This window comes from Pristiophorus japonicus, unplaced genomic scaffold (assembly GCF_044704955.1).
Source record: "Pristiophorus japonicus isolate sPriJap1 unplaced genomic scaffold, sPriJap1.hap1 HAP1_SCAFFOLD_337, whole genome shotgun sequence".
Taxonomy (NCBI): Eukaryota; Metazoa; Chordata; class Chondrichthyes; family Pristiophoridae; genus Pristiophorus; species Pristiophorus japonicus.
In genome coordinates, this window is record NW_027253183.1 from 403,507 (window position 1) to 422,500 (window position 18,994).

Here is an 18,994-nt window from a genome sequence, read left to right on the forward strand (position 1 = left end):
TGTGCTGGGATCTCTGGAGTGGGACTTGAACCCACGACATTGTGACTGCGAGAAAGAAAGATTTGAATTTCTACAGTGCTTTACAGCCAATGAAGTACTTGTTCAAATGTAGACACTGTTGTAATGTAGGAAACACAGCAGCTACTTTGCACACAGCAAGCTCCCATAAACAGCAATGTGATAATGGCCAGGGCACTGGGGATAACTTCCCTGCTCTTCTTCAAAATAGTGCCGTGGGATCTTTTACATCCACTTGAGAGAGCAGACGGGGCCTCGGTTTAATAACTCATTCAAAAGCTGGCACCTCGGACAGTGCAGCGCCCCCTCAGCACTGCACTGGGAGTGTCAGCCTACTGCACTCCATACTGCACTGGAATGTCTAGATATGTGCTGAAGTCTCTGGAGTGGGACATGAACCCATAACCTTCTAACTCCAAATGTTATAAATTGTTAAACTTTGAACGCTGGAGAAATATATTTCTTTGTGTCAGACTCCATATATTTCCCACGTACAGATCCATTGGCTGATCCGGTCCTTGTTCAGCATCCAACAGTCAGCAAGGTCCCAGAGGGTGAAACCGTGCAGTTACAATGTGCCATGTACAATGCCAGTGTGAGTGACGCTGATGTCCACTGGCACTGCCAGCGACCCGGGAACAACAGCGAGTGGGTGATGAGCCAGTTTGTGAATGGCACCATTACCAAGTCCTGGGGTTTCCACGACCGTTTTCTGCCTTCCAGGAACATCATCAGTAACAGTTACATTCTGACCATCGTGAATGTGTCCCTCAGTGATACTGCTGCCTACAGCTGCAGTGTGTGGAGCTACATCTATGGAGCAGGGACCCAGCTCAATGTAACCGGTAAGTCAATGTTAGCTCACACTGGCAGGGTCACAGTAACAGCTCCTTACTGGGAACATGTGTAACCTTCACACAGTGGGGTGGACCAGTGGAAATATACCGTCAGACACAGTGGTTACTGTCGTGCTGTGGAACAGAGAGTGGGAATGTTGTTAGTGATGTGCAAAATGCCAGAGTTGAATAGTGGCGATGTAAGAATGGATCAAAACTCTGGAACAACAACAGAACACACGGAATGTCTCGGCCAGTCTGTTTTTTGTGGAGAAAACGGAGGAGTTGACATTTTGGGTGTGGGCCACTCAGAACAAAAGAGAAGGGAGAGGGGAAAACAGACATGGGAAAAGAAATGGGCACACTTATTTGTACTGCAAAAATGGCCGCCATGCTCCACCCTTTGTCAATGATTGGTCCTTGTGGAGGATAAGCCACACCCTGAAGTTTCACTGGAATGTGTAACTGGAACTGCCCATCCCAAGGTCTCACTGACTTTGCAAATTGTAATTCGATCCACTTTGACTTCCTGAAGCGACAGAGTACAGAGCTCCCCAGAAGACAGCAAGGGCCTTACCCCAGTCCAGGTACATCCCTCCCCCAGCCAAAGTACCTTACCCCAGTCCAAGTATATCCCTCCCCCAGTCAAAGTACCTTACCCCAGACCAAGTATATCCCTCCCCCAGTCAAAGTACCTTACCCCAGACCAAGTATATCCCTCCCCCAGCCAAAGTACCTTACCCCAGTCCAGGTATATCCCTCCCCCAGCCAAAGTACCTTACCCCAGTCCAAGTATATCCCTCCCCCAGCCAAAGTACCTTACCCCAGTCCAAGTGCATAGCTAGAGGATTTGAGTATAGGAGCAGGGAGGTCTTACTGCAGTTGTACAGGGCCTTGGTGAGGCATCACCTGGAATATTGTGTTCAGTTTTGGTCTCCTAATCTGAGGAAGGACATTCTTGCTATTGAGGGAGTGCAGCGAAGGTTCACCAGACTGATTCCAGGGATGGCTGGACTGACATATGAGGAGAGACTGGATCAACTGGACCTTAATTCACTGGAGTTTAGAAGGATGAGAGGGGATCTCATAGAGACGTATAAGATTCTGACGGGACTGGACAGGTTAGATGTGGGAAGAATGTTCTCGAGGTTGGGGAAGTCCAGAACCAGGGGACATAATCTTAGGATAAGGGGTAGGCCATTTAGGACTGAGATGAGGAGAAACTTCTTCACTCAGAGAGTAGTTAACCTGTGGAATTCCCTGCCAAAGAGAGTTGTTGATGCCAGTTCATTGGATATATTCAAGAGGGAGTTAGATATGGCCTTTACGGCTAAAGAGATCAAGGGGTATGGAGAGAAAGCAGGAAAAGGTTACTGAGGGAACTTAACGGTTGTGCTTATATTAAACCTGGTTTTAATGTTATACCGACGGGGAGCTGCCTGTCTCGGTTGTGCTTATATTAAACCTGGTTTTAATGTTATACCGAGGGAGAGCTGCCTGTCTCGGTTGTGCTTATATTAAACCTGGTTTTAATGTTATACCGAGAGAGAGCTGTCTGTCTCGGTTGTGCTTATATTAAACCTGGTTTTAATGTTATACCGAGGGGGAGCTGTCTGTCTCGGTTGTGCTTATATTAAACCTGGTTTTAATGTTATACCGAGGGAGAGTTGCCTGTCTCGGTTGTGCTTATATTAAACCTGGTTTTAATGTTATACCGAGGGGGAGCTGTCTGTCTCGGTTGTGCTTATATTAAACCTGGTTTTAATGTTATACCGAGGGGGAGTTGCCTGTCTCGGTTGTGCTTATATTAAACCTGGTTTTAATGTTATACCGAGGGGGAGTTGCCTGTCTCGGTTGTACTTATATTAAACCTGGTTTTAATGTTATACCGAGGGGGAGCTGCCTGTCTCGGTTGTGCTTATATTAAACCTGGTTTTCTGAAGGACAGGAATCCGAGTCTTTACTCGATTCACCTTACTGCTATTGAACTATACGTCACCTTTTGATATTTTACAGAGTTATCTGAAAAGTGGTCTCTGAATATCATCATCAGCATTGCAGTCTGTGCCCTGGTATTAGCCGCCTTACTCTGCATCTTCATAGCCGCAGTATTCTACGTGAAAAAATGGGCATGTTTTCAAAGCAGATTAAAAGCAGAAGGGTAAATACAGTTTCATTTCCTGTCTCATTTCAGTCTGATATTGATTGGTGCAGGGGATGGAAGCAGCCCAAGAATGGGGGCAGACTAGCTGGGGACTGAGGGTTTTCTCTTGCTGTACAGGTCAATAAATACAAACATAAACAGCATTAAATCACCCAGTTATAAAATACACTGCAACTTCTCAGGTGATTAAAGGAGTTTTGTGTTTTACACCCTCTCTTTCAGTGTTTCTCTCCTTCTCCTTCTGCCTCTCTCTGTCCATCTGTATCGCCCGCTCTCTCTCTCTCTCGCTGCCACACACTCTCATTGTCCCACCTGTTTTCTCCATGTGACTGTATCTCAACCTTTGCCTCCCTTTCTCTTATTGTCCTTCTGTATCTCTGTCCCGTGCTCTCGTTGTTGTGTTTTCTCTCTCTGCCCTTCCCTCCTTCTGCACCTTTGAAATTTTACGGCTGGAATTTTCCAGGGTGGGAGCGCTGCTTCAGGCTGTGCGCTCAGCCGGGGGTCCATGTGCTCACGGCCTTGTGTCTTCCATATAACTGCCAATGTAAAGCGTCTATCTGTCTGTAACTCATCTACTCCTTTTATCACTTTGAACATCTCGATCAAATCCTCCCTCAATCTTCCTGTTTGAAGAAAATTCCATCCCAGTCGCTCTAGCCTATCCTTGTAACACAGACCCCCTCATCCCTGGTAACTCTGGGAATATCTGGTGCCATACTTCCCAGTCAGTGGGTCATAACGGAAAGGCACCTGGGCCAGGAAATAGTGCGGGGAATCCTGTTAGACCGCTCTAATGCACGTGTGGAAAATGTGCAGGAGCCCATTTTACATCTTGTAATCTGTGGAAATGAATGCTAATGGTGGCTAGCAGCATTCCCCAGTTTTCCCAGGAGCAATGTCCATTGTGCTCTGCTCACCCACATAAAGTGAGCCAGTGCTTTCAGCAGGTCGGTACGCAAAGGGCTTCTGGCTTTTCCACAGCAGCGTTTTTGATGATGGACGTGGGATTTGAGAGCTGCGGCTGGTGATTGTATTTTTTAAAGTGCAGTTTTGTTTTATTAGTTGTGATGCACTGCATTGGAATTATTCCACATCACAGGATTCGCCAAAGTCCAAGGCATTGTTGTTGGTATCCGTGCCCACTTTGGACCCAACACATTACACCACGGTCTCCCTGAACTCCAGGGGTTTCTAACCCCCTCAATGTGCAGTTCAGTGACCAGCTCATCATGCGGTGAATGTTCTGATCCCTCCATTTTAAGACCATCCACTGTGCCTAAACTCTTTCAAGGAGAAGGCAGACTGGGATCATGGCTCCTGAGAGACAAAGGCTATCCTCTGAGCTCTGGTTCCTGACATCATTGTGACAAGCGGGATCAAAGACACAACATGATGCACGCAGTCACCGGGATCATTCATCTCCAAGATGCACCAATGCTTTTCTAGTCCTGACCCCATCTACAAAATACACTGGCCCAATACACCCTTACCAACATAGACCTCTGCACTAACTCAACTACCACAGCGGCCCAGCCTATTGCCTGCTAATACCTAATTCTGCACTGTCAGATGGAAACTGTCTGCATCACAGGTTGGGCCTCTACTCATTGGCATTCAGAAGAATGAGAGGTGATCGTTTCGATACGTATAAGATTCTGAGATCCGCGACCGTCTCATCAGAGTTCCATCCCACTTCCCGGTTCCTTTGGACGTCCCCATGACCACATCCATTTTCCCTTCCATTCCAAAGCCCCAAAACTGAAATGAGAGACAACAGCAAAGATTAAAAATTCCAATCCAAATTTATATCAGAACAACATAATATATTTACTAATCACCCTTGTGCATTTCCTTCTATCCCCTTTTTGCTTTAACTAGTCTAGCGTTCCTCCGCTGAGGCACGGCTGGTGGAAGACTGCTGCGTGTCAGGGCCAGATACTACAGAAGGCCTTGCAGGACACCCTCGACCAGCTCTGGGCCTGGAAGGCTTGGCTGTAGACTCCACCACCTCAGGCTGGGCAGCAGCAGTCTGGGCTGGCTGGATGACGGCCAGCGACAAGTGCAATGGCGGAGTGGCAGTGGTGGGATCAGGATAGCTGTCATACTGAGAAAGGACAGCAGGTTCCTGCTCCACTGACCCAGTGCCACTCCCCCAGGGCAGCACCTCAACATCCCCAACAATTTGCTGGAGCACAGTTTGGTGGGCTGCTGCGAACTTGGATAGGTTAGGTAAGTGGGCAAATGCATGGCAGATGAAGTATAATGTGGATAAATGTGAGGTTATCCACTTTGGTGGTAAAAACAGAGAGACAAACTATTATCTGAATGGTGACAGATTAGGAAAAGGGGAGGTGCAACGAGACCTGGGTGTCGTGGGACATCGGTCACTGGGGGTTGGCATGCAGGTACGGCAGGCGGTTGGGAGGGCGGGTGGCGTGTTGGCCTTCATGGCGGGGGGATTTGAGTGCAGGGGTGGGGAGGTGTTGCTGCGGTTGTGCAGGGCCCTGGTGAGGCTGTGCCTGGAGTGTTGTGTGCAGTTTTGGTCTCCTGACTTGAGGGGGGACACTCTTGCTGTTGAGAGGGTACAGCGAGGGTTCACCGGATTGATTCCCGGGATGGTGGGACTGACGTGTCTGGGTGAGGGGGGGGGGAGCTGGATCGACTGGGCTTGTATTCGCTGGAGTTCGGAGGAGTGAGAGGGGATCTCATGGAAATGTTTAGGGTTCTGGCGGGTTTGGACAGGTTGGATGCGGGAGGGATGTTCCTGGTGTTAGGGGGGTCCGGGACCGGGGGTCTCGGTCTAGGGATGGGGGTGGGCCATTTGGGGCCGAGATGGGGGGGAAACTTCTTCGCCCGGGGGGTGGTGGACCTGTGGAATTCTCTACCACGGAAAGTTGTTGAGGCCAATTCACTAAATGCGTTCGGGAAGGAGTTAGATGTGGTCCTCGCTACTGGGAGGATTGGGGGGTGTGGCGGGGGAGCGGGAGTGGGGTGCTGGAGTTGCATGTTCGGCCATGAACTCGTTGAATGGTGGTGCAGGCTCGAAGGGCCGAATGGCCTACTCCTGCACCTATTTTCTATGTTTCTATGTTTCAATGGTAGCTGTGGATGTACTGGATGACATGATTATACACCATATCCACTTGGAATATGCATCCACCACAACTAAAAACATCTTTCCCAGGAAGAGACCTGCAAAGTCAATGTGGATCCTGGACCATGGTTTAGATGGCCACAACCACAGACTCAGCGGCGATTTCGCTGATGCTTTAATTAGCTGCATACAAGTGTTGCACTGATGCACACATGATTCCAGATCAGAGTCAATTCCAGGTCATCATACATGAGACCTGGCAATGGCTTTCATCATGACAATACCAGGATGAGTGCTATGTAGATCATGTACAAATTTCTCTCTGCCTTTCTTAGGCATAGTCTAAGAATAAGGGGTAAGCCACAGTCTAAGGATAAGGGGTAAGCCATTTAGGACCGAGATGAGGAGAAGTTTCTTCACTCAGAGAGTGGTGAACCTGTGGAATTCTCTACCACAGAAAGTTGTTGAGGCCAATTCACTAAATATATTCAAAAAGGAGTTAGATGTAGTCCTTACTACTAGGGGGATCAAGGGGTATGGCGAGAAAGCAGGAATGGGGTACTGAAGTTGCATGTTCAGCCATGAACTCATTGAATGGTGGTGCAGGCTCGAAGGGCCGAATGGCCTACTCTTGCACCTATTTTCTATGTTTCTATGTTTTTCTATGACAAGGTGGATGCAGAGAGGATGTTTCCACTGATACGGGAGACGAGAACTAGGAGGCATAATCTTAGTATAAGGGACCGCCCATTTAAAACTGAGATGAGGAGGAATTTCTTCCCTCAGAGGGTTGTAAATCTGTGGACTTCGCTGCCTCAGAGAGCTGTGGAAGCTGGGGCATTGAATATATTTAAGACAGAGATAGACAGTTTCTTAACTGATAAGGGCATAAGGGGTGATGGGGAACGGGCAGGGAAGTGGACCTGAGTCCATGATCGGATCAGCCATGATCATATTAAATGGCGGAGCAGGCTCGAGGGGTTGTATGGCCTACTCCTGCTCCTATTTCTTATGTTCTTATGTTCATTGTTTTCGGTCCCTGCCACAAACTCCGTTCCCTAGCCACTGACTCCATCCCTCTCTCCAACTTCTGCCTGAGGTTGAACCAGACTGTTCGCAATCTTGGTGTCATATTTGACCCTGAAATGAGCTTTCGATCACATAGCCACAGCATAACTACAACCGCCTATTTCCACCTCCGTAACATCACCCATCTCCGCCCTTGCCTCAGCTCATCCGCTGCTGAAACCCTCATCCATGCCTTTGTTACCTCTAGATTTGACTATTCCAAAGCACTCTTGGCTGACCTCCCATATTATACCCTACGTAAACTAGAGGTAATCCAAAACTCGGCAGCCCGTGTCCGAACTCGCACCAAGTCCTGCTCACTCATCACCCCTGTGCTCGCTGACCTTCTGTTGCCTGGGCCCCAAGCTCTGGAACACCCTGCCTAGACCTCTCCGCCTCTCTACCTCTCCTTCCTCCTTCAAGACGCTCCTTAAAACCTAACTCTTTGAACAAGCTTTTGGTCACCTGCACCAATTTCTACTTATGTGGCTCAGTGTCAAATTCTTTATCTCAAATAATACTCCTGTGAAGCACCTTGGGAAATTCACTACGTTAAAGGCACTATATAATACAAGTTGTTGTTGTTATGTATAGGAGACAAACATAACCCACTTCAATCAGGAGTCGATCGAACATCAACCAAACGGTCATGACTTGTGCAGAATTTCATTTTAAGAGAGAGACGTTCTTTGAAGCTTCTGTGCTCTTTCCTGCTCACAGCAGTGCCAGTGTGAAGTTGTACAGAAACATTCACTGATATTTATGCTCACAGCAGTGCCAGTGTGAAGTTGTACAGAGACATTCACTGATATTTATGCTCACAGCAGTCCCAGTGTGAAGTTGTTGTACAGAAACATTCACTGATATTTATGCTCACAGCAGTGCCAGTGTGAAGTTGTACAGAGACATTCACTGATATTTATGCTCACAGCAGTGCCAGTGTGAAGTTGTACAGAGACATTCACTGATATTTATGCTCACAGCAGTGCCAGTGTGAAGTTGTACAGAGACATTCACTGATATTTATGCTCACAGCAGTGCCAGTGTGAAGTTGTACAGAAACATTCACTGATATTTATGCTCACAGCAGTGCCAGTGTGAAGTTGTACAGAAACATTCACTGATATTTATGCTCACAGCAGTGCCAGTATGAAATTGTACAGAAACATTCACTGATATTTATGCTCACAGCAGTGCCAGTGTGAAGTTGTACAGAAACATTCACTGATATTTATGCTCACAGCAGTGCCAGTGTGAAGTTGTTGTACAGAAACATTCACTGATATTTATGCTCACAGCAGTGCCAGTGTGAAGTTGTTGTACAGAAACATTCACTGATATTTATGCTCACAGCAGTGCCAGTGTGAAGTTGTTGTACAGAAACATTCACTGATATTTATGCTGTAAATGAATCATTGACTTTCTGTTTCTGCACCATCTCCCTAGGCCCCCCGCTGGAGAGCTTAACCCGGTGTATGCAACAGTCAGTGGTAAGAAACCCAATTCATTACTCATTCCGTTGATTAGTCCGAATAATGTTTATTGTTTTGTGATGTTTCTAAAAATCAATCGGATGAATCTTGTACTTATTGTTATCTCTGAAAAATGGAACACTTTCCCATTTCAAGCACTCAATAGCTGCATCAAGCTGGTGAAGATATAGGAGAGTCAGCTGTGGAGTAAAGCTCCCTCTGTCGGGCATCACTAATGTGCCTCACCCTCAGACTTGGAACAGAGCTCACCACTGGAACAATTTCTACTTCAATTCTTGCCACCTCTCTCAGCAATGTTGATGTTTAGTGTCCAGTGAGGGACGTGTTGTACTGAGATTTATACCACACAAACCGGACTCGTGATGTAGTACACGTGGGGAGCGACGCAGTGTGTGTGGGGAGTGTGTGTGTGTGGGGGGTGACACAGTGTGTATGGGGAGCGACACAGTGTGTGTGGGTGTGTGTGTGTGTGTGGGGGGAGGGGGGGAGTGTATGTTTGGGGAGTGTGCACGCGAGTGGGGAGTGTGTGTGTGTGGAGAGTGTGTGTGTGTGTGTATGGGGTGTGTGTGTGTGCGGGGAGTGTGTGTGTGTGCGGGGAGTGTGTGTGTGTGCGTGGGGGGGGAATGTATGTTTGGGGAGTGTGCACGCGCGTGGGGAGTGTGTGTGTGTGGGGAGTGTGTGTATGTGTATGGGGTGTATGTGTGTGGGGATTGTGTGTGTGTGTGTGTGGGGAGTGACGCAGTGTGAGTGTGTGTGGGGAGTGACGCAGTGTGTGTGTGTATGTGGGGAGTGACGCAGTGTATGTGGGGAGTGCTGCAGTGTAGGATAGGCAAGCAGAGTTATGGATGAGCTAAAGTTTATGTTCGGCGGAGGATGTGAGGCCAACCAGGAAAGCACTGCAATAGTCGAGTCTTGAAGTGATAAAGTCAGGGTGAGAGTGTCTGCAGCAGGTGGCCAGAGATGGCCGATGGTTTTTTAATCGTTCACAAAGAGCATTTATTGCCCTTGGGAAGGTGCAGCCCGTGAGGTGATGCTACTCCTACAGTGAGTATATTTCTTGGTCGCAGTTTGTTACAACTGTGTGTCTTGCTCGGTCATGTCAGAGGGCAGTTAGAACTCAACCACATTGCTGTGGTCTGGAGTCACATATTGGCCAGATTTCATTCCCTAAAGGACATTGGGGAACCAGAATCTGGTAGTTTCATGGTCACCATTACTGATACTAGATTTTTATTCCAGATTTATTTAATTAGAACCATAGAATAGAATCCTGGAATGGTTACAGCACAGAGGGAGGCCATTCGGCCCGTCGAGCCCGTGCTGACTCTCTGTAAGAGCACTTCAGTGAGTCCCTCTCTCCCGCCCTCTCCCCGTAGCCCTGTAAACCTGTTCCCTTCGGGTACTGACCTATTCCCTTCTGAAAGCTACGATTGAATCTGCCTCCACCAAGCTTTCAGGCACTGCATTCCAGATCATAACCACTCGCTGCGTCAAAAGGTTTTACCTCATTGGTTCTTCTGACAATCACCTTAAATCTGTGACCTCTGGTTCCCGACCCTTCCACCAATGGGAACAGTTTCTCTCTATCTACTCTGTCTGGACCCCTCATGATTTTGATCACCTCTCTCAGATCTCCTCTCAATCCTCTCTGCTCCAAGGAGAACAACCCCAGTTTCTCCAGTCTGTCCATGTAACTGAAGTCCCTCATCCCTGGAACATTCTTGTAAATATTTTCTGCACCCTCTCGAAGGCCTTCACATCCTTCCTAAAGTGTGGTGCCCAGAATTGGACACAATACTCCAGTTTAGGCCGAACCAGTGTTTTATAAAGGTTCACCATAACTTCCCTGCTTTTGTACTCTATGCCTCTATTTATGAAGCCCAGGATGCCAAATACTTTTTTAACCACTTTCTCATCCTGCCACCTTCAACGATTTGTGCTCATGTACCCCCAGGTCTCTCTGTTCATGCACCCACTTCAGGATTGTACCCTTTAGTTTATATTTCCTCTCCTCATTCTTCTGATCAAAATGTATCACTTCACACTTTTCTGTGTTAATCAGCGACCTGTCCGCCCATTTCACCAGCCTGTCTATGTCTTCCTGGTCTGTCACTATCCTCCTCACTGTTCACTGTACTTCCAGATATTGTGTCATCTGTACATTTTGAAATTGTGCCCTGTGCACCCACGTCCAAGTCATTCTGTTTGTAGCCACCAGATGGCGTCATTGTTGGAGACCACTGAGCAGCACGCTCATGGTATAAAAGGCCAGCCATTTTGAGAGTCAGGCACTTTGAGCCTAAATAAGACAGAGCCAAGGTTGTACCTTGCTTAGTTAAACAGTACTCAGCTTGAACCTTTATTCCATACATTACATTTGGCGACGAGAATACAAGAACCTTTGTTTGCAAAATGAACACGATTGGATTTTTAGAGCAAGTCGTGGAGGGAGAAGATTGGGCAGACTTTGTGAGCCATTTGAACCAGTACTTCATGGCCAACAAAATGAAGTGGGTCAACGATGCAGATCGGCGCCTAGCTGTGTTCCTCACTGTGTACGGTTCAAAGATCTGTGGTCTGATAAAGAATCTACTCATGCCTAGTGATCCAACAGAGAAAACGTACAAGTAGTTGCGTACATTGGTACGGGAGCACCTCAAGCCAGACGACAGCATCATCATCTCGAGATACAGGTTTTATACACACGTTCGATCAGAGTGCCAGAGCACGGCGGAATTCGTTGCTGACCTGAGACGTCTAGCGGGACTGTGTAAGTTCAGGAAGGTGTTGGCAGACATGCTGCGGGACTTCTTTGTTCTCAGTATCAACCACGAGGTGATCCTGCACAAACTTCTGGTGGTGGAGGAGTTGGATTTAAAAAGGGCCATCCAGATCGCTCAATCATGTATGATAGAAACATAGAAACATAGAAACATAGAAAATAGGTGCAGGAGTAGGCCATTCGGCCCTTCTAGCCTGCACCGCCATTCAATGAGTTCATGGCTGAACATGCAACTTCAGTACCCCATTCCTGCTTTCTCACCATACCCCTTGATTCCCCTAGTAGTAAGGATTTCATCTAACTCCTTTTTGAATATATTTAGTGAATTGGCCTCAACAACTTTCTGTGGTAGAGAATTCCACAGGTTCACCACTCTCTGGGTGAAGAAATTCCTCCTCATCTCGGTCCTAAATGGCTTCCCCCTTATCCTTAGACTGTGTCCCCTGGTTCTGGACTTCCCCAACATTGGGAACATTCTTCCTGCATCTAACCTGTCTAACCCCGTCAGAATTTTAAACGTTTCTATGAGGTCCCCTCTCATTCTTCTGAACTCCAGTGAATACAAGCCCAGTTGATCCAGTCTTTCTTGATAGGTCAGTCCCGCCATCCCGGGAATCAGTCTGGTGAACCTTCGCTGCACTCCATAGCAAGAATGTCCTTCCTCAGGTTAGGAGACCAAAACTGTACACAATACTCCAGATGTGGCCTCACCAAGGCCCTGTACAATTGTAGCAACACCTCCCTGCCCTTGTACTCAAATCCCCTCGCTATGAAGGCCAACATGCCATTTGCTTTCTTAACCGCCTGCTGTACCTGCATGCCAACCTTCAATGACTGATGTACCATGACACCCAGGTCTCTTTGCACCTCCCCTTTTCCTAATCTGTCACCATTCAGATAATAGTCTGTCTCTCTGTTTTTACCACCAAAGTGGATAACCTCACATTTATCCACATTATACTTCATCTGCCATGCATTTGCCCACTCACCTAACCTATCCAAGTCGCTCTGCAGCCTCATAGAATCCTCCTTGCAGCTCACACTGCCACCCAACTTAGTGTCATCCGCAAATTTGGAGATACTACATTTAATCCCCTCGTCTAAATCATTAATGTACAGTGTAAACAGCTGGGGTCCCAGCACAGAACCTTGCGGTACCCCACTAGTCACTGCCTGCCATTCTGAAAAGTACCCATTTACTCCTACTCTTTGCTTCCTGTCTGACAACCAGTTCTCAATCCATGTCAGCACACTACCCCCAATCCCATGTGCTTTAACTTTGCACATTAATCTCTTGTGTGGGACCTTGTCGAAAGCCTTCTGAAAGTCCAAATATACCACATCAACTGGTTCTCCCTTGTCCACTCTACTGGAAACATCCTCAAAAATTTCCAGAAGATTTGTCAAGCATGATTTCCCTTTCCAAATCCATGCTGACTTGGACCTATCATATTACCTCTTTCCAATGCACTGCTATGACATCCTTAATAATTGATTCCATCATTTTACCCACTACCGATGTCAGGCTGACCGGCCTATAATTCTCTGTTTTCCCTCTCCCTCCTTTTTTAAAAAGTGGGATTACATTGGCTACCCTCCACTCCATAGGAACTGATCCAGAGTCAATGGAATGTTGGAAAATGACTGTCAATGCATCCACTATTTCCAAGGCCACCTCCTTAAGTACTCTGGGATGCAGTCCATCAGGCCCTGGGGATTTAATCCCATCAATTTCCCCAACACAATTTCCCGACTAATAAGGATTTCCCTCAGTTCCTCCTCCTTACTAGACCCTCCGACCCCTTTTATATCCGGAAGGTTGTTTGTGTCCTCCTCAGTGAATACCGAACCAAAGTACTTGTTCAATTGGTCCGCCATTTCTTTGTTCCCCGTTATGACTTCCCCTGATTCTGACTGCAGGGGACCTACGTTTGTCTTTACTAACCTTTTTCTCTTTACATATCTATAGAAACTTTTGCAATCCGTCTTAATGTTCCGTGCAAGCTTCTTCTCGTACTCCATTTTCCCTGCCCTAATCAAACCCTTTGTCCTCCTCTGCTGAGTTCTAAATTTCTCCCAGTCCCCGGGTTCGCTGCTATTTCTGGCCAATTTGTATGCCACTTCCTTGGCTTTAATGCTATCCCTGACTTCCCTTGATAGCCACGGTTGAGCCACCTTCCCTTCTTTATTTTTACGACAGACAGGAATGTACAATTGTTGTAGTTCATCCATGCGGTCTCTAAATGTCTGCCATTGCCCATCCACAGTCAACCCCTTCAGTATCATTCGCCAATCTATCCTAGCCAATTCACGCCTCATACCTTCAAAGTTACCCTTCTTTAAGTTCTGGACCATGGTCTCTGAATTAACTGTTTCATTCTCCATCCTAATGCAGAATTCCACCATATTATGGTCACTCTTCCCCAAGGGGCCTCGCACAACGAGATTGCTAATTAATCCTCTCTCATTACACAACACCCAGTCTAAGATGGCCTCCCCCCTAGTTGGTTCCTCGACATATTGGTCTAAAAAAACCATCCCTTATGCACTCCAGGAAATCCTCCTCTACCGTATTGCTTCCAGTTTGGTTAACCCAATCTATGTGCATATTAAAGTCACCCATTATAACTGCTGCACCTTTATTGCACGCACCCCTAATTTCATGTTTGATGCCCTCCCCAACATCACTACTACTGTTTGGAGGTCTGTACACAACTCCCACTAACGTTTTTTGTCCTTTGGTATTCTGCAGCTCTACCCATATAGATTCCACATCATCCAAGCTAATGTCCTTCCGAACTATTGCCTTAATTTGCTCCTTAACCAGCAATGCTACCCCACCTCCTTTTCCTTTTTATTCTATCTTTCCTGAATGTTGAATACCCCTGGATGTTGAGTTCCCAGCCCTGATCATCCTGGAGCCACGTCTCCGTAATCCCAATCACATCATTTTTGTTAACATCTATTTGCACAGTTAATTCATCCACTTTATTGTGGATACTCCTTGCATTAAGACACAAAGCCTTCAGGCTTGTTCTTTTAACACCCTTTGTCCTTTTAGAATTTTGCTGTACAGTGGCCCTTTTTGTTCTTTGCCTTGGGTTTCTCTGCCCTCCACTTTTCCTCATCTCCTTTCTGTCTTTTGCTGTTGCCTCCTTTTTGTTTCCCTCTGTCTCCCTGCATTGGTTCCCATCCTCCTGCCATATCAGCTTAAATCCTCCCCAACAGCACTAGCAAACACTCCCCCTGGGACATTGGTTCCGGTCCTGCCCAGGTGCAGACCGTCCGGTTTGTACTGGTCCCACCTCCACCAGAACCGGTTCCAATGCCCCAGGAATTTGAATCCCTCCCTGCTGCACCACTGCTCAAGCCACGTATTCATCTGCGCTATCCTGCGATTCCTACTCTGACTATCACGTGGCACTGGTAGCAATCCCGAGATTACTACTTTTGAGGTCCTACTTTTTAATTTAGCTCCTAGCTCCTTAAATTCGTTTCGTAGGACCTCATCCCTTTTTTTACCTATGTCGTTGGTACCAATGTGCACCACGACAACTGGCTGTTCTCCCTCCCTTTTTAGAATGTCCTGCACCCGCTCCGAGACATCCTTGACCCTTGCACCAGGGAGGCAACATACCATCCTGGAGTCTCGGTTGCGGCCGCAGAAACGCCTATCTATTCCCCTCACCATTGAATCCCCAATCACTATAGCTCTCCCACTCTTTTTCCTGCCCTCCTGTGCAGCAGAGCCAGCCATGGTGCCATGAACTTGGCTGCTGCTGCCCTCCCCTGATGAGTCATCCCCCTCAACAGTACCCAAAGCAGTGTATCTGTTTTGCAGGGGGATGACCACAGGGGACTCCTGCACTACCTTCCTTGCACTGCTCTTCCTGTTGGTCTTCCATTCCCTATCTGGCTGTGGACCCTTTCCCTGCGGTACGACCAACTCGCTACACGTGATACTCACGTCATTCTCAGCATCGTGGATGCTCCAGAGTGAATCCACCCTCAGCTCCAACTCCGCAACGCGGACCGTCAGGAGCTGGAGGTGGACACACTTCCTGTAGATATAGTCGTCAGGGACACTGGTGTCGTCCCTGAGTTCCCACATGGTACAGGAGGAGCATAACACCCGACCGAGCTCTCCTGCCATGACTTAACCCTTAGATACACTTAAATTGGCAACAACAATGTTAAAAGTTACTGACTGATATAGAAGAGAAAAAAGAAAAACTACTCACCAATCACCAGCCAATCACTTACCCTCTTGGCTGTGACGTCACCTTTTGATTTCTTTCTACTTCTTTTTTGCCTTCTCCCTGTCGCTGCACAAGTCCCGCCTTTTATAGGCCTCTCCACGCACCTCCTCGACGCTGGGCCCCGGACTCCCTGCTGTGCCTTTTATAGGCCTCTCCACGCACCTCCTCGACGCTGGGCCCCGGACTCCCTGCTGTGCCTTTTATAGGCCTCTCCACGCACCTCCTCGACGCTGGGCCCCGGACTCCCTGCTGTGCCTTTTATAGGCCTCTCCACGCACCTCCTCGACGCTGGGCCCCGGACTCCCTGCTGTGCCTTTATTGTCCTCTCCACGCACCTCCTCGACGCTGGGCCCCGGACTCCCTGCTGTGCCTTTTATAGGCCTCTCCACGCACCTCCTCGACGCTGGGCCCCGGACTCCCTGCTGTGCCTTTTATAGGCCTCTCCACGCACCTCCTCGACGCTGGGCCCCGGACTCCCTGCTGTGCCTTTTATAGGCCTCTCCACGCACCTCCTCGACACTGGGCCCCGGACTCCCTGCTGTGCCTTTTATAGGCCTCTCCACGCACCTCCTCGACGCTGGGCCCCGGACTCCCTGCTGTGCCTTTTATAGGCCTCTCCACGCACCTCCTCGACGCTGGGCCCCGGACTCCCTGCTGTGCCTTTTATAGGCCTCTCCACGCACCTCCTCGATGCTGGGCCCCGGACTCCCTGCTGTGCCTTTTATAGGCCTCTCCACGCACCTCCTCGACGCTGGGCCCCGGACTCCCTGCTGTGCCTTTTATAGGCCTCTCCACGCACCTCCTCGACGCTGGGCCCCGGACTCCCTGCTGTGCCTTTTATAGGCCTCTCCACGCACCTCCTCGACGCTGGGCCCCGGACTCCCTGCTGTGCCTTTTATAGGCCTCTCCACGCACCTCCGACGCTGCTCCCGACTGCCGCCGACGCAGTCGATGATGGACAGGAGTCTAAAGCAAATATCGGTGAAGAACGAAACCTCCTCAGGTACTGTAAATGTGATTGATTCGGTGTTCGGCAGAGCGGCACATGGCAGGGCCTATCTGGCTGCGTTCGCGAAACCTGTGGCTGCCCAAAGTCCGCCAGCAGGAATTTATCCGACTTCTCCGTGTTAGCGTTGTGGGGGAAATCATCGGCACCAGCAGTGCCGATTTAAGCAATATAGTTGCAAAGGTTGTCTGAGAGTGGGGCATCTCCAGCGCAAGTGTCCGCAGATGAGCAAGTGAGCTGCGACACACCATGTGGAGGATGAGAGTCAGGCTAGCGCTGATCCGGATACACAATCCGAGATGCCAGAGGAGGAAGTGTATGGACTGTACTCTTTCATAACCAAGAGTAAACCAATGTTGATTAATCTGAAGTTTAACGGGATACCGGTATCGATGGAACTGGACACGGGGGCGAGTCAATCGATCATGAACGAGAGGGCATGTAATAAGCTGTGAGATACTAAGACTGTGAGGCCCAAGCTGAGCCCTGTTAACACCAAGCTGCACACGTACACCAAAGAACTGATAAAGGTGATTGGCAGTGCACAAATTAATGTGTCATATAACGGTGTGGTTCACGAGATACCGCTGTGGATTGTTCCAGGCAATGGCCCAATGCTGCTCGGCAGGAGCTGGTTGGAGAAAATCAGATGCGACTGGAACGACATAAAGGCGTTGTCATCGGAGGAAGATACATGTGACCAAGTATTGAGCTAGTTCCCCTCGCTGTTTGAACCGGGTATCGGTAACTTCACAGGAGCCAAGGTGCAGATCCACCTGGACTCAGATGCAATACCCGTCCATCATAAAGCTCGGGCAGTGCCGTATCTGATGAGGGAGAAGGTCGAAATTGAACTGGAGAGACTCCGGCGTGAAGGGATCATATCAATGGTCAAATTTAATGAATGGGCCAGCCCCATTGCTCCTGTGCTGAAAAGTGATGTCACAGTCAGAATCTGTGGAGACTACAAGGCTGCGATCAACAGGGTTTTGAAATAAGATCAGTACCCGTTACCAAAGGCTGATGACTTGTTTGCGATGCTAGCTGGAGGGAAGTCGTTCACAAAACTGGACTTGACGTCGGCCGATATGATGCAGGAGTTGGTCGAGACACCAAAGAGACTGATGTGCATTAACACGCACAAAGGACTGTTTATTTACCACAGGTGCCCGTTTGGAATTCACTCGGCTGCAGCAACATTCTAGAGGAATATGGAAAGTCTACTGAAGTCCGTTCCCAGAACCGTCGTGTTTCAAGATGACATCCTGATCACCGGTCGTGACTCCAAGGAACATCTGAACAACCTGGAAGAGGTTCTATTGCATTTGGATAGAGTGGTACTCAGACTGAAATGCTCGAAGTGCGTCTTCATGACACCGGAGGTCGAATTCCTCGGGAGGAAAATCGCTGTTGATGGCATCAGACCTACTGACGTGAAAACCAAGGCCATCAAGAATGTACCCAAGTCGCAGAATGTGATGGAGCTGCATTTGTTCCTGGGCCTACTCAACTACTTTGGTAACTTCCCACCTAAATTGAGCACAGTACTGGAACCACTGCACATGCTATTGAGAAAAGGCAACAACTGGGTGTGGGGCACATCGCAAGACAGAGCTTGTGAGAAAGCCACCAATCTGCTTTGCTCGAACAAGCTGCTGGTACATTATGACCCATGTAAGCGTTTAGTTTTGGCCTGTGACGCATCGTCATATGGAATTGGTTGCGTACTCCAACAAGCCAATGAGTCGGGGAAACTTCAACCTGTCGCATATGCATCCAAAAGTTTGTCCAAAGCAAAAAGAGCCTACGGCATGGGCGAAAAAGAAGCTTTAGCGTGTTGTACGGTGTTAAAAAGATGCATCAATACCTGTTTGGTCTGAGGTTCGAATTAGAGATCGATCACAAGCCGCCCATTTCGTTGTTTTCCGAGAGCAAAGGTATCAATACCAACACTTCATCCTGCATCCAAAGGTGGGCGCTGACATTATCTGCCTATGATTATATCATTCACCCCAGACCTGGCACAGAGAATTGTGCCGATGCTTTGAGCCGGTTGCCGTTGCCCACACCGGAGGTGGAAAGGCCACAACCGGCGGATCTAATGTTAATCATGGATGCTTTTGAGAGTGAAGGAACCCCTGTCACGGCTCAACAAGTTAAGACCTGGAACAGCCATTTCCCAATTTTATTGGTGGTAAAGGGTTGCATCCTCAAAGGGGATTGGTCTGCCATACCTAAGCAAATGTGCGAGGAGGCCAAACCGTACATTCATCG

At 48.3% G+C, this 18,994-nt stretch overlaps 1 protein-coding gene across 2 annotated transcripts in view; it reads left to right on the forward strand.

Moving 5' to 3' along the window:
• Nucleotides 1-18,994, forward strand: part of LOC139250027 (uncharacterized) — a 182,205-nt gene that overhangs the window by 145,557 nt on the left and 17,654 nt on the right. Inside the window, exons 4-6 of one of the 2 annotated variants that reach the window (XM_070872590.1) lie at nt 516-863; nt 2,871-3,015; nt 8,627-8,670. In XM_070872590.1, the coding sequence (XP_070728691.1) occupies nt 516-863; nt 2,871-3,015; nt 8,627-8,670 (537 nt within the window). The remainder of the gene's footprint in view (nt 1-515; nt 864-2,870; nt 3,016-8,626; nt 8,671-18,994) is intronic. The other variant, XM_070872591.1, reaches the window with a different exon arrangement.